We start from the raw sequence: 26,834 nt of genomic DNA, 5'->3' as shown, positions 1-26,834 counted from the left end.
CTGGCCCAGGCTGTGGCACGGCTGTCATGCCTTACTCAGAAGCCAGACGTAAGTAAGGGGCGGGAGAGTTCATGAGTCACCGTCACGACGTTTGCCCCAGAGGGAGATCAGGAATTAAGTTTGGTGGGTACAGAGGAGCCGATACATCTGATTCCTCTCAGGCTACCAAGATCAGATTATCTTATAAATATCATCCATTGTTTGAAAGTATTTTGCATCAGACCAACGCTAATTTCCACGACATGTCATTTCGCTTCGCTCATGGATCTAAGGCAGCAACTTAAAAAAACAAGCGTTTGAAATACTTTTAATAACCTTACATTAAAATTAAGTAAAATGGTATTCTTTCCTATGTTTCTCAACTTATGAATACCTTTTTTAAAATCAGGACAACTCGATAACAGCTGTTTTTACCTTGATGTCAGTTTCGGGGGAGATGAAGTCCTTCAGACATTCGATGGGTGCCATCAGGAATGGACAATGTTTTCGCAGGATCTAGATTACAGCATCACAATATGGTCACAAGTAAGTATTGTTCATAGTTGTATAATCAAGAAGATGAATACCTAAATGAACACATGTAAAAATAGGTGTTCCACAAGTATGACAAATCTACATATTGGGTTTCTGAGACTAATTCCTCCATAAAAGAAAATCTAAAGTTTAGAGATGTCTTCAGTTTTTGCTTTTTTTGTGTGACATTTTTCAGATCATTAAACAAATATTGCCAGACAAAAATGCGCAGAGAAAATACAAAAAGCTGTTAACATATGATAACTTCATGGATTTTGGGAAAAAAACTATACAAACTAACTGATAAAGGATTTTTATAATGAGCTGTAAAGTCATAAAATTACTTAAATCTACCGTGCCTGGCAACATGACGTAAGGAATTAAGATATAAACAAAGTAACACACCATGCCCTATTCAAAATAAATTCAAGAACTGACGACAAACACAGTTTTTGTGTAATGTTCTGTTTTGGTTTAGGTTTATTGTTTGGCTAAGTTAGTTCTCTCCTGCCTCTGGGTTTATTTCTATTGTAGGTTCTGTCTTGTTTTAGGTGCCGGTTTAGTCTGTGTGTTGTTTTAAGTTATCCAGTCTTTGTATTAGTTCTTATTTTTGCTCTGTGCTTTGTGTTATCCTCAGTCTTAGGTTTATTCTTCTGTCAGCGTCATTATCGCTTCCACCTGCCTATGGTTAATTAGTTCACTCCGCTCACCTGTTTGTCTGTTTATTTAAGCCTCACTCCCGTCCTCAGTTATTTGTCGGTTCGTCACACTCACATGCTTATGCTTAGGCTCCCGTTCCTCCACGTTTTCACGCTCTGATTTTGGTACCTTGTTTCTGTTTTGGATAACCTGTTCTGTTTGTTCTGCCCAGTCTGTTCGCCTGTTCCCGTCAAGTGTGTCTGGATGTCTGCCTTACCCTTGTTTTTGGATCCTGTTCTGTTCGCCTGCCCTTCAATAAACCCAGTTAAAGAAACCACCGTGTTTTGGCTGAATACCGGGTTCTGTTCCATACCATTCATCACACTTTGAAATCTTTTAGTGTGGGGAGGGTTAAAAAGATAATTTTTTTTAAGGCTTTTGTACTCCTTTAATCAGAGCCATTTTCTACAAATGAAGATACCATGGCACAGTGGAGGACCTTCACAGGACGTGCCAAGAATGGAACAAGCAGTTTTCATTATCACCATCCTGTAGTTAACATTATTTATTTAAATAACGTTATTTATTCCTTCTTCTTCTCATATACAGTAATGATAGTTTAAGTTGATGTTCCCAAAGAGACCAGATGTACTGAGAGTAAGAGGAGAAGATGCACACAGAAAGGCCTGAGAAATGAAAGGTTTGCTCTGGAAACTTTCTTGGTCTGAAGTAACTATGACAACCTACCCACAAAGTCTGTTTCATGACTTGCTTTAAGACATTTCCTTGTTCAAAAAAAAAAAAGGTAAAAAAGATAAAAACTAATGATAAGACAATGTTGGTTAAAAATGTGAATACATTTCATTTTGATATTTATAGATTAAATTTCCCATGGGATGTTCGCATGATTAATGGTACTCCTTGGCTTTACTTCTTGAAGCTGATTTTTATAAGTCTGAATATATATGTTTAAACATTTTTGCACTCATCATCATATTCAGAATATGTACAATTTGATCTTAAATTTTGTGAGATGTGCAAAGCATTACATCTTTCAGACAGTCCATGGCCATGGATCTGAATGACAGGATCACGCCGATGATGGTCATCCGTTTCAGGACATTCTCTCCACCTGGAAGATCACAGAAAAGTGATCAGTATGCCTGAAAGGAGCTGACAGCCACATTTAGTCAGGCTCTTGCTCTGAAGTGCTGCAGTGTGGCTGAATGTGAAACTAGCCGGTGTCACTTATCAGCTTCGATCAATACTGAAAGTGAGAATATTTTACAGGATCAGTTGAAGCAAAGCTTGAAAGTGTAGCGCATGAGCGTAGGACCATTAAATTCATTGTCAAAAGAGAGTTTAGCACACATTAAAAGTGAGTCTTATACTTCCAATCTTTCAGTTCTTTTCTTCTTATACTTTGTGCTTTGCAGCTAACCTCCTGGTGTCCCTCTCTGTTATTTTTTTTCAATCCCTCAGCTCAATCTTCACAGCTCTATCTCTCACCCCCCTCTATCACCACTTCTCACCTGTCAGCCTCTTTTTTAGATTGACCATTTCCTCAGGCTTGTCAAAGTTGTTTTTCATCTGTACCAGGATGTCCATGTTCTCAATCACCATTTTCTGACAGAAAAGAATAAAGGGAAATAAGAGATGAAACCACCTTTAGGTTTGAGTTATAAAAAGCTATAAAAGTCATAGCCGTGACTGATCTCTTTGACAGTACCCCCTGCTAAACCTCGCTTCAGCCACAAGTGCGACATGGTGAGTTCTACACAGCACAGCAGTGTTAACTGGCTTCATGAAAGAAGAAATAAATTATTTTGCAAAACAACTGCAAGCTCAAACAGGTTAAGCATTTAATTAAGATAAAAATCATTCTAAATGCACAGTTTTCCACTGAGTGAAGTTCAATTTACTCCCCCTCAGATTGTCATGAGGGAGCTACTTATTTTCTCTGATCTCAAGTCCTAAAGCACATATTTGTCCATATAAGTCAGATTTTTGGTAGACTTGGGTGAAAAAAACAGGTTTAACAAAGTCTGAGCGCAATACTAAAAGTTAAGCTGATTACCTCTGAAATGGGGCATGATGAGAGTTTTCCGTTTCAGAGCAGCTGATCAAAGTAAGTTTGATCAACCGATTTAAGTGCGTGTGCAGAAAAGAAGGAGAAAAAAAGCCATGATTAATGGAGCTCAGATGCTTTAAGTAACCGTAGCACTGGGTACAAAAAGAGCAGATTGACTGCTTTATTGTATGATGGTCTTTTAAATAAGTGGATACATGAATGGATGTATTGACTATATTGCAAAAGGATTAGCAAATAGTTATTAACTCTTAGCTTTGAAGACGAAAAAAATAAATTATGAAATGGCACCGACATTGTGACAAATACAAAGAAAATAATTGCACTAATTTTACAACATTGCTATCATTATTTGGGAATAAAACAAATCAAAAGATATTTTACAGATTTCCAGAAGTAAATTTTTACGGCGTATTTTTTGGACTATAAGGCACACTTAAAATCCTTAAATCTTCACAAAAATTGATAGTGCGCCTTATAATTTGGTCCGCCTTATATATGATTAAAGTTGTGCTTACTGACCGATTTTATGTGGTAGAATGCACTCAAAAATCTGTTAAAATGTGTAAGTACACCGTTCCGCACAATGGATATTTGGAGCATTATTACGGTACACTGTGTCCCTACCTGATCGGACCCCTTAGCTGTCTACAAGACTGCCTGACTGTAATGTCGAAACTAGAAATGCATTCATGTAAAGCTTTCTCCAAGCAGGCGGTCACAAGGACTCACAGCATCATAGTCCCTCTCTGTTCTCACTGACAGGTGTGCGGTGGGAGCCTGCTGGAAAGGAAACGGCTCTAGGTGCTCAGCTAGCTAATCACACATTTTACATCCGTTCCGACACTTCGTCCAACTGGCAGAAAGTGTGGGAATTGTAGGAATTTGCCACAAGAAATGTAGGCAACAGTACGCTCGACTATTAAGGGTAAAACGTCCGCAGAGAGTCAGCACAAAGTCCACCAAGCTCACAGTATGCACACAGTACGCTCGAGTATGTGGGAGCATTTAGGCAGCCCGCACCCCAAGTACGTGCTAGCAACAATAAACTTAGTAAGTTAATTCAATATAAAAGTTACGTTTATTTTGGCTTTATGTTAGAAACAGAGCAGTGTAGTCCAACAATCCGTCCTCCCAACAGAGACGGATAGCTCTCCCTCTCAAGAGAGAGCTGTGTACGCGGATATTTTAATATTTAGTGTGCCTTATAATCTGGTGCGCCTTATGGTCCGAAAAATACGGTAAATCCTTTGCACTGCATCAAAGATGAGAAAAACAGAATTCGTTAGATGTCAACGTCTTTCATGTCTGTTACTGTAGGTTCATTTGCTCAGTTTTAATGGGAACGGAAGAGCTAAAGGTTCTTGGTTTGACTGTCTTTATTCCACATCACACTGTACCTTCAGCTCGCTGACTTGAGATGTTATGTGCCACATCAGGTTCTCCCCCAGAAACTTCAAGCCATATGGACCGATCAGTTCTGCCAGGGCCTGTAGCTCTGTAGAAAACATTTGATTAAGTTAACATTTGCACAGCGCTCAGAGATGGTGCAACAATGGTGAATTTAGAGCAGCGCAGCTCCAGTAAAGCGATACTGTTTCCTAACGCGGTGTTTTCACATGAATTCAATACGAAGCATGACTCCCAGTCTCAGCTTGCAAACAGTAAATTTGATCAAGAGCAGCTGAATCAATGAACTGAGAAAATTGTAGTTGTAAGAGTTTTCACCCAGCTCGACATGTGAATAAATATAATGGTTTAAATTGGAGGTAGGTAATGGACTAGGCAGAGAGGAAGAATAAATTTAGACAGCAGGGATGACAATGTATGGAGGCGTTAACTGAAGTACAGAGGTGTCCTTGTGATGCTTGCGCAATGTTCACGCTCGCCGGCATAAACATGAAAGTGTGTAGTAGAGAGAAAACAGCCTTCACAAGGAGCTCAACCACTGCTCTGAGGTAATGTGGAGGTGGAATGAGAAGCGGTGGGGAGGAGAGACACGAATGATGCTATTATAGTTATATGGAAGGGACAGAAGAGTTGGATAAACAATAGGCAATGCTGACATTTATGTGAACCAGGCAATGTCAGGATAAAGTGACAAGTGGTGAGAGAGAGAGCACAATGCACAATGCACAACAACACAACAACACAACTGCAAACTCCACATCCTCTTGAGCAGTAAAGCTCACTTTGCAAGCACACTATTGACCGAGATCTGCAAGTTCTGCTGTTTTCCGACAGTGAGTCATTTCTGGACCCTGTGGGCTCATGAGAACAGAAATTTTTTTCTGTCCTAATTAAATTATTATTTAAAGTAGGAACATTTTTAAATGTAAGACAAAGGTCTCTTCTGCACTTATTTCTTCATATTCCAACAGCTGTATTGAATGAAGTATTTATAAAAGTGCATTCTCTAAACACAATCCTGCAAAATATGCTTGATTTACTTGCCTTTCATTTATAAATTTCACGTACAACAGAGAGAAAAATGTTAATGAACTATGGCATTCGAAAGCAAAAAGAAACATTAAAGTCAAGGAAGAGTAAATCACTATTTCAAATCCTTTTAGCATGAGCTCTGGTATTGATTGTATCTTAGAATTAAAGAAAAGTGTTTACTGTAATAAGGTAAAAAAAAAAAAAAAATATATATATATATATATATATATATATATATATATATATATATATATATATATAATTTTTGCAGCCTCTTTTGTGAAAGTAATATCATATTTGCAGAATATGTAATCATAGTACTATGCAGGTACTGTAGGATTTGGGCCAAGGACTAGAGCCATCTTTTATGCCCTATCGTTACACACACCCCAAAGAAAACATATTCTTTCTACTTAAAATTAGCAGCGGTTGCCTGATTGGGTTGAAAGGATTGCCAAACAAATTTGAGTTAAATGATAAATGTATTATTTGAATAGTTTAACATTTTTATTTTAGTTCTAATTGTTTCTAAACACTTTCGTACCGAAAATAAACTGTTTTGGTGCTTGTCTAGGAAATTACTTTGCTTGTGTAAGGATTACGTTTGGCAGGAGATACAGAAGAAACGGAGTTCCCAGAGTAGTATTTTATTCATGCAAAAACTGCCACAGGAATTATGTTCTCTAACCTAGCAATTAAGTTTATCTTTAGTTTTATCTCTGCATTTATTTATGGCTCAAATATTAGTTTTATGTAAAAGCTTTATTGGAAGTATGCTGTAGAAGGTTTCCCTGGGCATTAAACCTAACAAGAAAGACACATGAAATAATAACAGTTATTGCATATTGGGAATACGGACATGTTGCCAGAAAAAAACGTCTTAGCTTTTACTGCCAGTAAGATTCATATGCCAGTTTCATGTTTGTAAGTCATTCGAGATTTGGGACTGACCTAATACATCTGAGAATTCCTCTGCTCTGAAGCTTAGTTCGTTTTCAGGACTCTGGCTGACAAAGCACTGCATCGTAGGACAGTGGACAATCAGGGAACTGCTTGCTTGACGTAAAAGAGCCTCCAGATACCTGAGGTGCAGAAAACAAAACATAAGAAAGTAGATAATGACCATTGATCTTCACAGGATGAGTCACAATAAAGAGAATAATTAAAAATAAATTCCCTGCATGACTCAGAAGGGCAGGAAACAATAAAGAGAAATCTTGATGGTTACACTTCATCCACTGTATATTTGAATCCATGTGTATGAACTACACTTGCTGTGCCTTGCAAAGTATTCAACTCCTGTGAATGTTTTCTCATTTTGTGATGATAGAGCCTCTAACTTCCATTTGCTTTGAAGGGATTTTATGTCATAGACCAGATAGATGCCAGATTGGAATGAGAGCATCTTTGAGCAGAAATTGTTAAGACTTGGCACAGCATCTCAGTCGTATTCAGGTATTTTTCATTGGGCCAGTCCAACACTTGCTTTAAAACAAACCGTTCTTTTAAAGTTCTAGCTGCATGTTTAGGACCCTTGCCCATCTTGAGGGTGAACCAAAGTTTTCCCAGGATTGGATTAGCTGCATACAGCTTCCTGTCAGCTGTGATCAGTTTTATTGTCCTTGCTGAAGAAATGCATCTCCACAGCATATTGGTGCCTCTACGATATTTAACAGTGACAGTGGCATTTGGTCCTCCGTGAAGGAGTGCACAACTAAAGGTCTTCCTGTTAAAATATTCTACCAACTGAGCTATGGATCTTCGCAGCTCCTCCAGAGTCATGTAGGGCCTCTTGGCAGCTTCTCTCAGTCTACGTCTCAGTAGGTTTGCTGTCTTTTCGCCATAATTTCTTTCAGTTTTCAATGATGAACTGAATTCTACTCTTTGAGAAAGCTTGGCGATATTGTTTTACAACCTTGGTCCCTTGGTGTTCATGTTGCCGTTTCTTCACTGATGATGTCTAACTAATCTTTCAGACCGTGACAGGACTGATATTTTTTTTTGACTGGAATTGAATTAGACCGCAGCCAACTATCAATCAGGGGACTTCTTAAGCGTATTTCTTGCACTGGATTTTATCTAGCTGAATCTGAGTAACAGGGGGCCACATGTTTCAGTTTTCTCTTTGCGAAAAAAAAGTGTTGTGAAGCATATATCCCTTTGCTTTGCTCATCTTTGTGTTGATCAATCAAATAAAATCCCCCAAAAAACTGTAATCAAGCCTCTGAGGGAGAGGAAAAAGAAGCACAAGGGGTATGAATACTGTTGCAAGGCGCTGTATTCCCACACCCACCAGGTTGTGTAGTAGTGTGTGAGCGTCGCCCCTCCGTGGGAGTCCAGCGGCTGTGTCTGCTGCAGCAGCACGCTCTTCACCAGCCGAGTGACGTCCACGTTGATGTAGCTGGAGAGGCAGTGCATGCTGGCCGTGTAGGACCTTATCCCTGCCAGCAGGTCAGAGGGACGTGTTATCTCCTGGGTGGTCTGGTTGTAATTGGTCATCTTGATGATGATTCTGGTGAAACATGTTTAAACGGTGTCACTTGTCAGTGGGCTGACGGTTCTCAGATGGGATCTTAAAAGTGGTTAAACGAGCCATGGTGGCTTGGCAGTGCAGGTCAATGACTCTGAGGCTCCAGGGCTTCAGAGGAAATTAACTTACTTTTTGTCAAGACCTGTACTTCTTTCACTTTTTCTCACTTATTTTATTTATAGCTCGAGCCACAGAGACCGATTGCTGGTCTCTGTGGCTCGAGCTATAAAGTATGCTGCTACTCAAGGGAACTCATTTTGATGTGACAGGGCAGATAGTCATCAACTATGACTTAGAGACAAAACAGAACATATCCAGAGCATCAGGAGGTCACCCTGGGACCCAAAGCTTATATAAACAGCCAGGGAATGGCATCATGGATCTCTGCCTGGATATTAAACTGTGTTCAACACAGCTTAGCATGAAGGAATCAGAAATCATGCCAGACTACATCACTATGGTGAAGAAGACATTTCCCCACGATGACTGATTATTTGGAGGTGTACTAAAGAGAGGGAAAGAAACCATTAAAATAAAAAAATGGAGGATAGTTTGAATAGAATGATGGGAAATATGATTCATAGTTTAAGACTGCCATGTCACATCCTGCTCAGAGCCACACGATATTGTATTTCTAACATCTTTACAGCTTCTGTTTATTATGAAGGTCAATTTAATGTGTGGGGAGATTGGCAAAATAAAGACTGCAACCTTGTGGAGTGACAGAACACTCAACGGACAACGTGTTCCTTCTTTGCAAAATGTTACTTAAGGGACTTTTGATGTATTTTTAGGATTCATTAAATCATCCTCCTCTCAGAGGTTTTACTCAGCTTACTCCGTCAGACGAATCTCCAGCTGGGAAACGAGGAACTCTGCTGGAACGACAACATGTTCAAAGACCATAAAGTCGTTGCCGAGACTGTAGGAGGAGCAGAGCTCTGTCAGCATCATGTGCATCTTGTCCACGCTGGAAGACAGAGAGACAGAGGGAGGACGATTCAATTCTCTAGGAGGTTAGGAGAAATATTTTAACTATGACTTCAGTACAGACGTTCATGTCACACACAAATAAGGTAATAAAGAGAACTGAGAAATGACGGCATGTTTTTAAACTGACACAGAGGGGAGAAAAGCGACAGGATCACATTTCTCCGGACATAACTAAGGAGGTGGCCAGCTATAAACAGAAAGGGATCAAATTAAAAAAAAAAAACATAAAAAAATAAATTACACTGCCAGAACAATTTTACAGTACAGTTTCATCTAACAGGCAGATGAGTGTTGTTTCTCACTTTTCTTGGCTTAAATAAACCGTCAACTTCGTCTAAATCAACTTGAAGGGTAGTAAAGCTCAAAAGCAGCTTCTAGGTAAGAGCTTTTTAATTTTGTTTCTTTAGCAATAATCAAAAGCAAAACAGTGTCCTAAGAAGAAGATAAATTCTAATTCTAATTTTACCACCAAAAGGTAAAGGTAAAATTAAAATGTCTGAGTTTACGGTAAATGGGTGATCCTTTCTGACTAAACCGTAAAACACCTGATTCAAGTCGAACGCACATAAGCCTCATCAAAAGCTTTTTATTAGAAAATTTGCAATTTCTTGAAAATAAATATTTATCAAAAATACATTCAGTGGTAAATTTTTACAAGAGAGACTCCGCTCATTTCCCATAGCACAGTACAGAAGTGCAGGTAATTTGGGCACTTGAAAGTTTTTGAAGGAGTTAGTTTTCTGATGCTCATTTTCAAATCCTATCAACATAGAATAGATAGATCCTACTATCTCGTAAAATAAAGGTGACTGTATGCTGTGGTTTTCTAATATTGCAATCTAATTTACAACTTCTGATTTGGCAGTTTAGTAAAGCATTATTTAATGATGTGTTTAAGAAATTCTGACCAAATTTAATCATCATTAAATTATAAAAATGATTTTTTTTTTACGCTGCAACCTGAACTGAAATATTCTAATTACCACATTGATTCTTCAAAAATTGCTTTTAAAATTTTATTTCAACATTGCTGGACCACAGAAGAAAGGATTTACCCAACATCCCAATTAAAATGCCACTGATAATTTTAAATAATTTTCTGTTTTCTTTTTCTTGAATAATCTGCAATTTTATATCTGATTTTATTCATCTTCAGAGGCTGATAGATGTTTTCCAAGAAACATCCATAAAGACTTTGTTGTCTGTTTTTAATTACTACTCTCTCAACAAACACACACCACGACTGTGCAGACATATCCAAATTCAAATCACAGCTCACATCAAATCTCTTTAGAATTGCTTTTAATGTGAGATTTTTGTCCTGTCCTATCCTTATCCTGTGTTTTTCATGTCCAGGCTCATGTATTTCAGTGTCTTGCTTTTAGATGTTGTTTTAAGTCCTGTGTTTAGTACTTAAGTGTTCTGATTTTACATTTTTATCTGAGTTTTGATAAAATGTATTGCTGTTGTTCTTGTTATTTTAATCACATAGTACATGAAACCTAGTATCACCTTTTGTGAAAACAAGATTTAATACTGAAATTTACCTTGATTGGGACATTTGTAAATGAGCTAGTAGTATCCAGTTTACTCCTTTTGTAAAAGTAATAATTTGAAATTTTTGTCATCCAGAAATCTGTTTTCTGAAAGCAACAAATAATTTTGTCTCTTGTGTGCAAGGCGTCAGCTTAACCCATCTGTAAGTGTAAATAGTTTACATACTGTGGTTATACTTTAAAAGTGAGCAGTGTCTAAGTCTCCTTGTGGTTCTGTTATACAAGTAAACTTCTTTAAAGTGTGAAACTGCAATAAACCCTTTATGTGTGGCAGAATTGCAGTTTATCAGTCTGACTTATGGTCTGACTTATGGTCTGACTTATAGATGCTTGATTGAAGATGCCTATTAAATCAAACATCCACCTGCTCAAATGTTTGCTGAGTTATCATGTTTTAATAATTCTGCATTTTTCTACTCATTTGTCACTGTGTGAAAACTTATCATTGTTAAGGAAAACATGGTAAAAGCTCACTTGGTGGCCACTGTCCGGTCTTTTCTCAGGCTCTCAGCGCCTGGTTTCTCTTTTTGGACCTCTCCTTTCTTTGGCATAGGTTTCTTCTGCTTTCTGTAGCGAGCAGCGCTGATGGATTCAGCACAGTGCTTAGGCAACAACTTATCCATGATGTTAATTGGGGCAAAGACGGGGGGAGGCCAGGAAAAGGGGAAGAAAGAAAAGGGAAGATAAAGTAGAAGAATTAAACCTGATGCACCAAAGAGCATTCAGCTTGTTTGTATTCACATTTGCTGGAGATAAATATAAAAATATGCTATCTTAACATGTTAGGGAATCAGAGACTCCAGACAGTAAAAAATCCACTCTTCTCAATTTAATAAATTCTCAGGACTGCTCTCTGCCTCCAGCTAAACACACCGAAGCTGAGCTGCGGTTAGTTCGATTATGTGTGGATACGGACTTTGGCAGAAACGTGCGGTGCTGAATAATTTGTTTTTCTGAAAGATGAAATAGGCTCCACCTGGTCACTGAGATTGCGCTGCTCAGCACATATCTCCAGCACAACACTGCCCGTCTGCTTTGCTATCTGCTCCAAGAAGGTCACACACAGGCGCAGACTTCGCTTTTCCAGTATCGCCGTCTGCACATAAACACAAAACATTAGTGAATAAAGGCAGAGTTCAACCGTGCATGAGCAGAGGAGGATAAATACTTTGCACACTATTTAATAATCCATCAGAAAGCCAATATCCTTCAAAAAAAAAAGCAAAAAAGATGACAGAAGAAACAAATGTAACAACAAATATGTGTATTTTAGTTTTAAAATGTTTTTAGCAAAGCGATAGTAATTAATTAACATTCATATGGAGTGTAATTTATTGTCCTAACTGTTGTCATTGATGTATTTCAAACCAATGACAGAATACTGACCTCTTCTGGGCAGAGAGGGTGTCCACACTGACTGAAGTGAGAACAGACAAAAGGGAAGGACATGAGGTATCGCTTCATGGTCACCTCCTCGCTGCTCTGGGTGAACATCTTCTCAAAGACACGAGGGTAGAAGCTGGGAAAGAAGTAGAAACAGCAGCCCATGAAGATACAGGAAATCCAAAGCAGAAAAAATCAGAGCAGAGAAGAGACTGACCAGAATATGGAGAGCTCAGATGTCTCATAGAGCATTTCTTCCACATTGTCCACCATCCTGGTGTGAAACTGGATCATGTTCATCACTTTAGCCAAGTCAGGATAGTCTTTGAGTGGAAGAGGTGCCTTATTTACACTCGTATAGGCCTAAAGTCAAAACACAAACCTTGTTTGTTAGAAACATGGCGTTGTCTAACAGTTTTTAGTTTTTTTTTTTTTATATTTAAAACACAATAAAGAAGAAACCTGAAGTCTTAGCCAATCCATTCTTATTCCTCTGAGATCAAACTCCTCTTTGTTTTCCACTGCAGAGAAAAACACACACATTAATTGTGTTTTACAGTATGATTTTCTAAGGTAACTTTTAAAGCTTAGGTATGAACTGCAAATGCAAACAAAAATGTTTGTATATTTCCAACATCCCACAATAAAAATAAATAAATAAATAAAATTGTGATGAAAAGTAACAATAAAAGTTTCAATCTTGGATCACTTTACTGAATTTGTTTGTAGCTCAATGGAGGACTTCTTGCTCCCATATAATCCATTTGTGTGTTTGATCCTAAATTTCTTTGGAGTGAAAACATATGTATCAAAGCGTGCATAGAAATTGAAAATATATTCAATAAGAATAAGAATATCTAAAAATATTGCTCGTGTCATGTCAAGAGGTAATGTGAAAATTATCTCTTGAAAAATAAAGATCTTTGAATATTAAAAATCTTTTTGATTATGTTAGTGCTTGAAAAGGTCTTCCGTTCTGGATGTAATTATTAGTTTTTGGCATAAGGATGCATAACATTAAGGCGTTACGATTTGTGGGAAACTCAAACATCTGTCAAGACTGTCCGTTCGCACTCACTGTCGGAGGTCAATCTGACTTATCTGACCTTGTCTGAGTTTTAATAATCAGGAGGTTTTTAAATGGCTCATTTTCCAGACATTAACAAAACATTTACTTTTTGCCAAAAAAAAAAACAGCTGGATGGGTTTATTTGCGCTTGTGCTGTTTCTAGGAGCAGTAGAGACTCAAATATAACTACAAATGCATGTAAAAAGTACATTTTGCACTAAAAGTCCCCTTTTAGGAAATATAGCATCAAGAGTGCCACCAGGAATGTTGGGTCCCATGACAAAAATAATCTACATTGTTCCAAAATCTATAAATAGATATATCCATACATAAGTATATATAAATATTTAATGCTAATTAGTAAATCATTGTGTTTGAAAAATTTGTGAAAAAAAAAAAAACTAAACAAAAAAAATTTGAACTACATAACAAAACGGCCCAGGCCTGTGGTTTAGTTGAACTCCTCTTTAAAATAAAGTATTTCAGTCCTTCATGTTTAATATTTTCTATAGCGATTGTAAAATAAAAGACGATATGAAACATCAGGGGGGAGATTTTGGGAGGCTACTGTTTTCAGTTTTTTTTTTTTTTTTTTTAGAAACATGTGAACCACAGATTAAAATTTAAAAGAAATGTTAGTCAACAGTCTTTCCACTATGTTCACAATAGCATTTTGTCAATATAAATAGGGAAATAACCTGTTTTCTGAACAATGTTTACAATGCTTACCTTGTTTAACAGAAAGAGCAGAAAGGGTTGAAACAAACGAGCTCATCAGAACGGACTCCTCCTCTGGACAAACATATATGTTCTAAAGTGGAAGAAATGACTCATTGTTAATTGTTTTTTAATATAAATCTAACATATATCTCCAGGGATATTCCCAATCCTTATTTATTTCCCCTGTTTTGACCTCAGAATTTATAAAGTATGCATGTAAATGCTGCTAAGGTAATGTACCTGTATGGTGTCATTGAGAAGCAAGGCATCAAACTGTGCCAAGTACTGAACATGGTAGCGCTGGACCACATGGTTGTACTTTCTCATCAGTCCCCTTAACTTCTCCATATGAAACAGCAGCTCAGCCATCTGACTGAAAAGAAAACACAGAAAAAAAAAAACCTTCTCAGACTCAGGATCCTAACCCGTAATGCTTTCACGGCGTCATTCAGTCTCATCTACACTGTTTGAGATAATGATAATCAGCTGCTGCTCTTACTGAGGGTTCATGAAAATCAAATAATTAAAAGAGGTTTATAGATAGTTAGGCCTCATTTACTCCAGTGACGGGGCTTTCTGTGAGACAAAACATAAGTTCATGGCTGCCAGCATGTAATTGAGGCAAACAAGGGTTAACTTCCTGAGTACCTACTTGTCGTTGTAGTCGTCTAGAGTCTTCATCTTTGGCATGTTCTCTGAGTGTCTGACAAGCCACAGGACCTCGTCACGGGAAAATGACAAAGCCATCATGACAAATAGGGCCTTTGGGATTAAATTGGACCCAAGAGCAGAAAAAAAGAGACTATTAGGAAAGATCAACTTTTTTTTTTTCTGGATGGAAACTGGATCAGCTAAAGTAAACAGTTTAGTCCTCCAGCTTCTCAAACATTTCCCACCTTTGGTCCAAGAAGTCCAGGTTCATCTTCCAGAACTTTGAATAATTCCTTCAGCGCTACTCGCAGAAAATGCCTCCTCTCTCTGTGTATAGCTCCACTGATAACAGAAAATAAAACAAATCATTAAGAGCGAACTCATGGCACCGAATTGTTTCAAAAACCCAAAGAGCAACATATATTTTACCAGTTGGCCAGAACGTATTCACGACACTCCTTGATGTCTGCAATGCGCTTGCTGTATCTGATCAAGAAAAAGAAGGAAGCAGTAACAAACATATTTATTGTCTAATAGATGGATGACTGAGATTACTCAGAAGGTGTCCGAGTCTTAGATCTATTCCCGGCTCTTAAAACATTAATTTAGTTGAAGCATTAGTCTTTATTTTATAATATAATGAGAAGTTTAATGTGGAAGTAATGCAGTCCTGGACTCTAATCTATAAAATACTGTCATCATCAAACTATAAATCATGTCACACGTTTCCTGTGAAGAGAACTATTTATAATTGCTTGTCATCTTACATTTTCTTCATTCCCAAAATGTAATCTTTCTATATGCCAAAGCTGTCAATGTGGGAGGAGTGAATAAAAATGAATGAGCTTAGTGCGTCACATGAATTAAAAAAAAAAAAGTATTAAGTTTGTTGCTATTATCTAAAAAAAACAGATAAGTACAAAGTACTTTTTAAATACTTCAGTCAAAGATTTCAAAGGGTGGTCAGATGGAGGGGGGGGGGGGGGGGGGGGGTCCCTTGGGATGGCACATTAAAACAGCAAAGTCATGACAGGATGTGCAAAACTTTTATAAAATCGTTGCCATGTGTAATGTGTCTGGAGCGACTGATGGATTAAGTATTTTAAATGAATGGCGGCAGGCTGTGGCTTGTTCCGCACAAATGATGTACAAAGTAAGACACAACGTGCTGTGCTGAAATATAAAGAAGATACTCCAGACAGCGATGGAGGGTATTATCTTATCAGAAGAAAAAAATTATCTTAACATTCTCAGTGTTTAAACTATGAAAGCATTTTATGTATTTATTTGTTGAGGGAAGCTGTGGAATAGTCTCAGCGTAGGAGTACAAGAATGTCCATAATAAATCTCCTCGTCATAGTTAAAGATAAATGTTAAATGTTTAAACACAACTAAAATGCTTAATTGCTACTGTTGGATCCATGAAAGCGATTAGAAAAGGAATCTGGATTTGAAGTAGTAGGGTAAGATTTAATTAGTTGATATACCGTACTTCATCCTACCCTATTTCAGCAATGAGCCAGTAATCTGTGAACAGTGTGAAACCTGTGTTGATTAAACATGTTATTTTTTTTTTTTTTTGCTTCTTTTTGCTCTTTTATTATGTTTGAAATAAACAAATAAAAACATTTAAATGAAAAGAGAAAAAGTCTCCTAAAAAAAAAAAAAAAAAAAACTCTGCACATAAGTCTAGTCCCTCTTGGTGGCGCCACTAATCAAAGCAAGTATCAAGAAGCTGAAAAGAAGATGAGAAAACTACACTTTAATCATCCTCTGTTTTTGCCCTGATTTCGTAAATGGGATTGTCCTGAACACATTATCTATAAATTTTTTCAGGGCTTTCTGTGGACTGATATTAAGAGAATCAGTGCCTCAGTGAGGACGTTGTACCCTTTTATGCCATCAAAGAGGTCCTCAGAGACTTTGTGTATGTTGAGGACTTCATCTCTGGTGAGGTTGAGGTAGAGGCCGCTCCGCAGAGCCATCTTCCAAAGCTCCTGGGAAGCCTGGTTTGTATTGAGACTGTTGTGGCACAGCAGGAAGCCAACTAAAAAAGAAACATCAGTAAAGGTCATCTACGTTTGGTATTACATAACTCTTAAATGTTGAAAATGCTGTACATATCAATTTCTTCCTTCTCTCTCACTTCTCTGGTTTCCCTCCTCACTTCCTTTCACTAGTGTTGAGATTTTTAATAATTACCAATTTTGACATGTTCTCACTAATAGTAGCAACAAGAATAAAATCATAATCTAAATAGTTTTAATAATTGCAAAAAACACTGTGCAGTCTTGCCCAGTTTGATCTTTATGGGAAAACAATCAGCTACGATTGCAATACTTCTGTAATTTGTACTCAAGAATGCCTTTTATTTTTGGCTGGCTAAGCATTTTTCTAAATGCCATTTAAATTTTTCTGTAAGTCTTTATTTACGGTGAGTTTCTAGTCATAAATAAATCTAAATGTATTCTTATTTGCTGTAAATCCATTGTAACAATCATAAATATATCTAAATGTATTCTTATTTGATGTAAATCCATTATAACAATGGACAAATAATGGATTAAATTTGAAACCCTCTTGAAAGCTTTTATAAATTTGATTTATAGTTGTGGAATTCTACTGGATGGTATAAATCTAATTTTGGAAATAAAATATTGCAAGAAAACCGCTTTGCATAAGCTTTATTTTCTGTGGGTCTTGCCCATATTTCCTAAAGTTAATTAATCCTAATTTGTAACCTATTCAAACCTGTGTCATGCATGTCATGCTGACATGTTTTGTACGTATAACAAATGTTAGTGTCTGCAGTTACTGTCATCACTGATATTTGTGTCTATTCAGACTTCAACAATGACTTACTGACGATCCAGCGCTCCATTATGTCCATAGACAGGTATTCACAGGCCATCTGTGGAGGATGACAAGCTCATTAAGAAGCAACACACTTTAACATTCCTTCTTTCAGAGTAACAAATAGAAAGTAGGCTGTCATGTGATGTTTTGAACTGCTTCCTATGACCATCAGCCACTTTCTGAACTCGAGGACATTTTGCCCCAGTTCCTGTGAGATGTTGGAGGTGTTTCTTACATGTACATGTTGCATCAACCCTAACAGCACCATTAATGACATCAAATTCTGAGCTTTAATTTAGGCAAGTGATTTCCTTCTCTTAGTTTTTAGCATGTCCACCAAGGATTCACCGGAATGTTTGGGGTCATTGTCATTTTGCTGGGTCCATTCCTGCCTCAGCTTTATTTTTTGGCAGCTGGTCTCACATTTTCTTTAAGCACCTCTTTTGATGAAATATTTAATTTCCTGTAGATTTTACAGCGGTAATGTGGTCATCAACAAAGTATTCCTAAAAGCTGACACTTGCTTCAAATTAGGCTTGAGGCTCTTTTCCTAAAATGTCTTATTAATAGTTGCTTATCAGTGTATGACCAGGGGATTTCAGACACAGTAAATATTTAAAGCTTCATTAGAACTTTTGCCTCAGCCATGGCGAGGAGAAGACATTAATAGTTTAAAAGATTTTAACTGCAGTGGTTTTATCGCTTTGATTACTACCCGCTTACTACCAGGCTGCAGGCTGCTCTGCCAGCGGAGGGAGGGTGAGGCTTGACCATTTTTCAGCTCCTTTCAGTGGTCACCTCTGTGAAAGCACCTCAATGCTCCCCCCAGATGCTTTATATAGAATGATGGGCGGGCAGCAGTGAAAGACAGAGAGCTGCTGCCTTGTACCGCATGAGGTGGATGGATAGACACTTCAGAGACAAAACTTAACTGCTTTCTGTGTAAAATGAGAGAAAGCCTTGATGAATCTACGAATATGATATAGCTCATCTTGGTAAAGGTTCATGGTTTGAAAATATTAAAATTGGATCTCGGTTCGACCCACTCTGTTCATAGTGGTCTTTAATATTTATGTGTTGCTCTTCAGTTTTCCTGGACTTTCTAGGAGAAAACCTATTTTCTCCTGGCTCCATGGCCAATCACTGAAAAGAAGTGTGTTCACTCTAAACTCGTCTCGAGTCAATGCGGTTTGGCCTTACTCACATGGATCTGAGCTGGCCCTGGAAGAAACGTCCCCACAAACACACAAAAGTGAGCGGAGCTGTGTGCTGCCATTACCAGCCAGTGGAACTGGGCCTCAAGAGACAAAACTGACCGGTTTCTTTCACGCTAATGACCAAAATCTGTTCAATTATATATTTCATTTAGAGTCGCTTATATAAACATTTCAGACTAAGTTACAACCTTGTAAACACAAACCGCTCAGTTTTGTCTCTTGCTCACCCTTAGTTAATGCACAATAAACAGTTATGAATGAGTTATAAAGTATTTACAGATTAATTAACATATCAGTAGGACAATAAAGGTAATTATATTCTATTTTATAATTCTCTTCACACTGAGTGTGTGAAAACCAAGTTAAATCCCTTGCTTGTGTGGACAACCTTGGCGAAGAAGCTGAATCTGATTTCAATCTTGTGTCCCTGATGCGATTCACCCGTCTTTCATTTGAAGTGGGAATAAATGGGAGATGTCTTAATTTACCTCTCACAAGATGTTAAAGGCCTTTTATTTGAATTTGGATTGCCTACCTACATTACTTTTTCTCTATGGTTAAACTCTGTTAATTAGCCATGTGTCAAATATGTTTGAATAACATGCAGGGTGTCATTTTTAACAAATGCAACTCCTTTTTAAAACTCTTTTTTTAACTATGTGCACCATGCTTATCTTATACCTTGATTTTTAGCAGTGAGTTTTTTTTGTTTGCTTACAAAGACCCAATCTTATTCTGTACTATTTTTAAGGATGGTGAAAAGCAATGAGATGGTAAACAAAAATAAAACAAGCAAAAAGATATGCAACACCTCCAGAGAGCCGAGAAAAACTTTGCCAACAACCAGTTTAGCTGAGACAGTGGAAGCAGTAAACAGGAACAAGTAACAGGAAGGTGGGCTCACAGTTTCGCAACAGGCTGGGTCCAGCATGGAAGCTGGAGTGCTGAGCAGGCTAAGGAGCTGGGCGCTCCTCCACTGCTCTGCAGGCAGGTTCCTGCGAGGGTAGACCATCTTCAGTGAAAGCAACGCTGCTGTCACAGACTGACGGTGGGGCAGAGGAGAAAAGAGCAATCAGAGGAAAACAACAACATCAATATCTTGAATTTGATCTATTATTTAACACAAAAAAGACACGTTTCATGAAAGGATTAAATCATGCGAAATTTGAAGTATGATAAAATGGAACTTAAAACAGGCAAATAGCTTAATTTTAAGACTAAAGCAGGTAATCCCATGTGTTAACAGGTTCACTGTAATTGACTAATCAAGAAGAAAAAGGTTATAGTATAGAACCATTGGGCGCAATCAGAACAATTTTATGCATTATTTGATCATTCAGAAACCAAATAACTGTAAACTGAATTTACCCTGGTGTGAGGCCCAAACTCCTCAGTTAGTTTTTTCCATGGGTGGTCGTACTCCAGAAACATCTGTCCAAGCCGGGGGTACGTGGGGTCACTGCAGGTTTGGTTGTGGCACACAAAAATGCAGTGGATTCCCAGTAGATTAAAAGAAAAAAAAAGTTAGCTCACTCTCACTCGTGATGGTGTAACAGAAGAGCAATACACCTGGAGATTATAGATTTTTTTAATTAATTTACATAACATTTATGTTATACAGGTATATGACAACTTTAGGAGCTGAGAGGGTTTAACTTTACAAGGTCTTAAAGTGTAAACAAGTCTAAACAGCATGCTCTTTGTGTTTGGTATCCATTTCTGAAGTTACGAAGTAACTCAATGTTTAGTTGTGTAAAAACGTATTTCCTTCAAACTGGAAATACCAAACAACCTGAAATATCACCCGGTTCTCAACAATGTATTGTAACAGACCTGTGAGGTATCTTTGTTTGGATCCATTTATATTGGCAAAATAAATAAGCTGCCTCATTTCTTCACAAAGTTTGCATGTTGTCTGATACATTTGACTTCCTCCGGTTTCTGTCAAGTCAATCAATGTGTATTTTGAATAAGTGGTTACAGATTTAAAGCATGGGATTAATGTCAGAGACCAACATACAGCTGAAGATCTTTCATTCACTTTAAACAAAATCTAGATTCTCTTAAATGCTGTTGACTTATGAAATGCTTTACATTATATATTTGTGGGGCTTATACAACAATGCAGTTTAGTTAAAACTAAATTGTAGGTGATAGGATTAATGCAAAACAGCTCTCCCACCACTTCACTGACTGTGTTTTCATGGAGATTAATTTTGTTCAATGACTCAGTGATGCTTACATGAGGCAAAGTTACAACCACTCCTCGTTTGTCTTAAGCAATCATGAAGCTGAAGGCTGAAATCCAAATTATTATTATCTTATTAAAAATATATCATAGCTTATTTCTAGAATACTTTATTTCTGCTGCACTACCTCAACATTATTGGTTCACCCCTTCACATTCAATTAATTTCAAGTGTGAAAAGAAGCCTAAAACCCCTGCTGGTACAAACAACCCATGAGAAGTAAGGCAGGTTAATGGATGGGATTCTAGGATCAATTGAGCACTTCTACACTTCTCACCTGCTCCCATTGGTCATCTCATGAGCACAGTTGAACATTCCTACCAAGGCCTTCTTGTCATCGATTCGACTGAGCATGATGAAGACAGACGCGTAGGTGGTTATCAGATCCAAGTAGTTTTTGGTGAAATCGAAGTTGAAAGCCTGAATTCAAAAAGGGAGCATGGTTCAGTGCATCCATCCATTAATTTTGTGTTACATGAATTTGAAAGAAAATACACTTCATTGTGAATTATTCAGCTGGCATCACACTTTTTTCTGTCTGACCATGTATGCTGGCATATAGAAAACTGTGTTCTACTAAGGTCTAAACATGAGGAAACAAGGTGGATTTTGAGGGGCAGTTAAGTTTGGTCACGTCTTTAAAGTACATCAGTCAATTTTGATGTGCTCCCATTCTGAATAGTGCAAATGTAGTGGGATAAATGGTGTGGGACGCGTAATGTTCCACTGTGTCAGGTACTTTTGTTGTGACCTCACTGAGTAGTTTTAGGTTGATGTTCCTCTTTGTAATATATAATACAGAAATAACAGAACATCTAATGTTCCAATTTTCTTGTTCCCATAAGATAAGATAAGATAAGATAAGATAAGATAAGATAAGATAAGATAAGATAAGATAAGATAAGATAAGATAAATAGATAAATAGATAGATAGATCTGCATCCTGAAAGTGAGTACATCTACAATATTCCTTAACAATTCAATATTTTAGTCTCAGTTACGACAATCTATAGTAGTGGTGGAAATGCAGTCTACATGTGATTTGAGAGCTGTATGAGCTCTGGAGCTCATTCAGCAGAATTAAAAAAATCTTTGCCTCCATGATTAATGTGGTAACCTAATTGTGATCTACAGTGTCAATGTATAGCAGGACGATGGTGCTACATTATTTTCCGATTGCATTAAATGTTCCTATGAAATGAATGACATATGCAATGGCGTAACAATGGTATTAGAAACTAGTCCCGATTTAAAATAAACCGTTTTTAATTGTATTAATATGAAAACATAGTAACAAAAAAGCACAGAATACAGAGCAGGATAAAAAAAATTAAAGAGTAAATGAACGTGGTCACTGAAACATTTCCAAGAAGTAGGAAAAAATTACATCTTTTTTTAATCAATGTGTAAAATGACAAGTTTTTTTGACAAAGCATCACAGCAGGTACTCACAATATCAAAGAAGCACTGACAGGCATCAATTGTGTTCAGCAGTTCACAAACATGATCCTGAAAGGTTAACAGAGAGCATTGTTTTTTTTTTTTTGGGAACAACAGTACTGACAATATAGTTCACTATGTGACATTTGTTTAAAAAGCATTCATAGCATGTCAGAAAAGTGACTATTTTTTATTTTGGAAAAATGTTGAGGAAGGGTCAATGGTTAAAAGATGAGGAGGAAAAAACTATAATCACCCTGAACTCTATGACATCCACGAAGGAGTCGTAGTAGCTCGCTGTGGCTGTTAGCACCTCAGATTTCTGACGCTGGATGCTGGTCAGGTTTTGCTGTGATACAGAATATTGTGAAAAAAAATAAATAAATAAATAAATAGAAGAATTACTGGTCAAGACTAAAGTGACTGAATTAATTAGCTCCATCCATACTTACAATGCTTCCTCTGAAGTCAATATTAGGAAATTTCTTATTGATATATTTGATTGCAGGTTCCATCGCTTTTTCAGTGAGGAATCCTGGACGCAGCTTGGGGTCTGCACAACACTGAAACAAAAAGCAACAAATTAATTAATTTATCTAAATAAATAATTTAAGGTCGCTACAGTTATTGTATAAGCAATGACAGCAAGCGATCACAACATTAACAATGAGGTTTTACCAGCTTCAAGAAAAAAAAAACTATCACTGCCTCATCAGCAGAAAGGGAAACCGTACTTATGCTAGTCCCAGGTTAAAAAACAATTGTGATCTTCAAGAACTCCATTGTTGTTAAAATGATTGTAAATATGTGAATAGTTCTCACTTCTACAATAGAGATGTTTGAAAATGGCAATAGATCATTAAATAGCATAAGCTTAAGTTAAACGCTAAAACAAATCCCACATAGTGTAAACAACTAGGCATGATCCGAAAAATGCAGTATAATTAATCAATATTTAGTTATGTAATACTATTAAAGTGTTTTATAGGTATAATATGGATACAATGGTAAAAAGTGTAAGCAAAAAAAACACACACACACAATGAATGGATAAATAAAGAATAAAAGCAAAAACAATGAAATAACACCATAAAAGTCAAGGCAAGGTAATTTGTGTAGCACATTCCATTAACAAGACAATTCAAAGTGCTGTACATGAGCAGAACATAAGAAAAGAAAACATACAGAAGATAGTACATTGCAGTGAAATAGTAGCAGTGCGTCAAGACAAACTGGACAACAAATTGGCCACTGATTCAGCCTCATTGCATTGATCTAATGCCTCCTATGTCTCGCTTTGCTTCTGAATGCCTCTTTACAAAAGAATAATATGTAAATCACTTGATCAAAACACCTGAATTGTGATTGGTGTGAACACACCTTAAGAACTAAATGCTGCTTCACCATGTTTGGTTCTGGTTCTGGGTATACAGAGACTTGAACCAGAAGACCTTAGTGGTCTGGGAATTGATACTCTGATAACATGTTTGTGATGTATTTAGGTGCTAAGCCATTCAGTGATTTATAAACTAATAGAAGTATAAGTCTATTCTCTGAGATACAGGGAGCCAGTGGAAGGACTTTAGAACTGGGGTGATGTGCTCTACTTTCTTAGTCTTAGTGAGGACGCGGGCAGCAGCGTTCTGGATCAGCTGCAGCTGTCTGATCCACTTTTTAGGCAGACCTGTGAAAACACAGTTGCAGTAATCAATTCTACTAAAGATAAATGCATGGATTAATTTTTCCAGATCCTGCTGAGGCATTAGTACTTTAACTCTGGAAATGTTCTTCAGGTGATAGAAGGCCAACTTTGTAATTGTCTTTAGATGCTTTTGGAGGTTCAGGTCTGAGTCCATCACTACTCCCAGATTTCGGGCCTGGTCTGTGGTTTCTAGCTGAAGCGACTGAAGCTGTGCGCTAACTTTTGATCTCTCCTCTATCAGCCCAAAAATTATTAATATCAGTTTTGTTTTTATTGAATTGAAGACAATTTTGGCACATTCCTGCATTGATTTCTTTCAAGCATTTACTCAGTGCCCGAATGGACCATAGTCACCTGCTGACATGGTGATGTAGAGCTGTGTGTCGTCTGCATAGTTATGGTAGCTGATGTTGTGTTTTATTGTCTGAGCTAGGGGGAGCATGTAGATATTGAAGAGGAGGGGACTCAGGATGGACCCTTGGGGAACACACTTTGATTTTTGTCATCTTGGATGTAAAGTTACCTACTGACACAAAAAAATCCCTGTCCTTTAAGTAGGATTTAAACCAGTTGGTTGCTGTACCAGAATGGCCAACCCTGTTTTCCAGGCGCTGTAACAGAATGGAGTGATCAACAGTATTGAATGCTGCACTGAAGTCCAATAATACCAGCACTGTGAATCTTCCACAGTCTGCATTTATATTGATGTCATTAAACACCTTGATAAGGGCGGTCTCTGTACTGTGGTGAGCACAGAAACCTGAATGGGATACGTCAAAGCGGCTGGCCTTTGTTATGATGGTGTATAATTGTTGAAACACAGCTTTTTCAATAATCTTATTGATAAAGGGGAGGTTTCAGATGGGCCTGTAGTTTTGAGGTAGTAGTCTTTCCAAATTGTTCTTTTTCAATAGCGGTGTGATAATTGCTGTTTTAAGGAACTGGGGGAAAACACCTGACAGAAGGGACGTGTTAATTGTCTGAGTCAAATCAGACGCTATGACAGGCAAAACTTTCTTAAAGAAAGCTGTGCTCAAAACATCAAGCAGGCAGGAGGAAGAACTTAGCTGCTAAACAATTTCCTCTTTTGTAGTCTATTTGGCTGAATTGGTACATTTGATCCAGAAATGTTCTAGTTGGAGACAACTTTGGTTCTGAACTTAATATGGATGTAGAGACTGCCTCTCTAATTTTTTGGATTCTCTCAGTAAAGAAGTTCGTAAATTCATTGCAGGCTCTGGTGGAACGGAGTTCAGAAGCCACGGACGCAGGAGGGTTTGTTGACCTGTCGACCGTGGCAAATAAGGCACGAGTATTATTTAGACCCGCTCTTTAAAAACATTTAAAAGTAGGCCTCTTAAACAGAACATTCAACAATCCTTTACATTTTAAAGAAAAGTGTATTAATTCTAATTACATTTTACTTTATTTTGTGTCTTTGTTTCTGTCAAACTGATCTGTGGGTGTCATCACTTGCAGCCCAGAATAACTGAAATTTCAGATGACAGACACCACTGACTTCCTGTTTGCACTTCCTTTTTGAAGAAAGAAGCTCACTTGCAGTTTGGAAACTGTACTGCCCACAGTTCGAAGCTAGCAAGCAGGAATTAGTACGAAACAGCAGAAAACTTGTCTTCGTTCACCTTTTTAGAATTTGGTCATAGTGCCAGATCCGAGTGCATTCAAAAAGTTATGTAGTGTTTAACATGACTGTTCAAATACATGCTATAGACTCTACTCTGTTTCACTATAATAAGTAATATGCCCAAAAAATAAGAATCTACATACATTCCATTTGTTTCGGAAATAAATAGTTGTAACTAAACCAATAACAGTTTTGTAAAAATCCAAAAAGAAGTGAAACTAAACATTTGTAAGCTACCACTGAATAACAGTGATGTTCAAGTCATTAACCATCCTTACTTTGTAGTGCAACTTTGTAGTTTAATTTCTAATAAAATACTTAATTAAAGTACATTTATTGTAGTTATTAAACAAATAAGTGTAAATATAGGGAGTTCCTTATTTCTTGTCTTTGCTCTTTGTACCACATGCCCATCAAGTCTTCCTTACCTTTTTAATGTAGTTCAACCGTATTAAAACCCCGTTTCCTCTCTCATTGAGGATAGTGAGTTTTTCAGCCAGTTTCTGTTGGTAATCCATGGTTCAGGGCAAACAAAACTTCTCCCACTGTTTGAGCCCTAGCCTCCTGGTTCTATGAAGAAGTTGAACCCACAGAAACAAGTGCACTCAGAGCCTCACCCTGTCACTAAGTCACATGGGACTGATGGGGGGAGGTGGAGCCAAAAGTGTAAAAACCTCAAAGACTGCAGCTCATAGGACGATATGTAAAACTCACACAGACTAATCTGCTAAAAAATAATTAAAGAATTGTCTGTTATTGATCAATGGTATTACAAAGTCTAACATGTCAAAAACTTCCTATTGTGTTGGAGATTAAATGTACAATGATCAACTGGTGCAATGTAAATGTATCACACAGTCATGCTTCCTCAAAACTAAATTTACTCGGCTGTGTTTCTTTCTGGAGGCACACACTTCCCTTTATATTTTTTTTTTTACAATAAACAGCATATGTTGTACAGTCCTTGCACATATATTTTTCTTTATTACATACATGTAATACAGATCATTCTTTGCTCTTTGGCAATATTCTAATTTTTTGAGAAACTGAATTTGGGGTTTTCATTAGATCTAAGCTAATTGAAATCGAAAGAAATAACAATTTCAAATATTTTGCTATCTGTGTAATGAATCTATATAT

At 37.3% G+C, this 26,834-nt stretch overlaps 1 protein-coding gene across 1 annotated transcript in view; it reads right to left on the bottom strand.

The window, feature by feature from the left end:
- Nucleotides 1-26,275, bottom strand: part of nckap1l (NCK associated protein 1 like) — a 29,529-nt gene extending 3,254 nt beyond the window's left edge. Inside the window, exons 1-26 of the mRNA XM_036124595.1 lie at nucleotides 26,123-26,275; nucleotides 22,800-22,910; nucleotides 22,604-22,696; nucleotides 22,360-22,416; nucleotides 21,185-21,327; nucleotides 20,027-20,117; nucleotides 19,563-19,700; nucleotides 17,448-17,496; nucleotides 16,476-16,632; nucleotides 15,015-15,071; nucleotides 14,831-14,927; nucleotides 14,587-14,696; nucleotides 14,175-14,307; nucleotides 13,944-14,025; nucleotides 12,608-12,666; nucleotides 12,363-12,508; nucleotides 12,149-12,281; nucleotides 11,739-11,858; nucleotides 11,237-11,376; nucleotides 9,052-9,183; nucleotides 7,977-8,195; nucleotides 6,635-6,765; nucleotides 4,642-4,739; nucleotides 2,685-2,778; nucleotides 2,202-2,284; nucleotides 415-495 (exon numbers count right to left, since the gene is read on the bottom strand). Coding sequence (XP_035980488.1) covers nucleotides 415-495; nucleotides 2,202-2,284; nucleotides 2,685-2,778; nucleotides 4,642-4,739; nucleotides 6,635-6,765; nucleotides 7,977-8,195; nucleotides 9,052-9,183; nucleotides 11,237-11,376; nucleotides 11,739-11,858; nucleotides 12,149-12,281; nucleotides 12,363-12,508; nucleotides 12,608-12,666; nucleotides 13,944-14,025; nucleotides 14,175-14,307; nucleotides 14,587-14,696; nucleotides 14,831-14,927; nucleotides 15,015-15,071; nucleotides 16,476-16,632; nucleotides 17,448-17,496; nucleotides 19,563-19,700; nucleotides 20,027-20,117; nucleotides 21,185-21,327; nucleotides 22,360-22,416; nucleotides 22,604-22,696; nucleotides 22,800-22,910; nucleotides 26,123-26,212 — 2,844 coding nt within the window. The 5' untranslated portion in view covers nucleotides 26,213-26,275. The remainder of the gene's footprint in view (nucleotides 1-414; nucleotides 496-2,201; nucleotides 2,285-2,684; nucleotides 2,779-4,641; nucleotides 4,740-6,634; nucleotides 6,766-7,976; nucleotides 8,196-9,051; nucleotides 9,184-11,236; nucleotides 11,377-11,738; nucleotides 11,859-12,148; nucleotides 12,282-12,362; nucleotides 12,509-12,607; nucleotides 12,667-13,943; nucleotides 14,026-14,174; nucleotides 14,308-14,586; nucleotides 14,697-14,830; nucleotides 14,928-15,014; nucleotides 15,072-16,475; nucleotides 16,633-17,447; nucleotides 17,497-19,562; nucleotides 19,701-20,026; nucleotides 20,118-21,184; nucleotides 21,328-22,359; nucleotides 22,417-22,603; nucleotides 22,697-22,799; nucleotides 22,911-26,122) is intronic.
- Nucleotides 26,276-26,834: the final 559 nt, after the last annotated feature.

The sequence above is a fragment of the Fundulus heteroclitus genome, chromosome 20, assembly GCF_011125445.2.
Source record: "Fundulus heteroclitus isolate FHET01 chromosome 20, MU-UCD_Fhet_4.1, whole genome shotgun sequence".
NCBI lineage: Eukaryota > Metazoa > Chordata > Actinopteri > Cyprinodontiformes > Fundulidae > Fundulus > Fundulus heteroclitus.
Note: the sequence above shows the minus strand (reverse complement) of the source record. Positions and strands in the feature narration are given on the sequence as shown.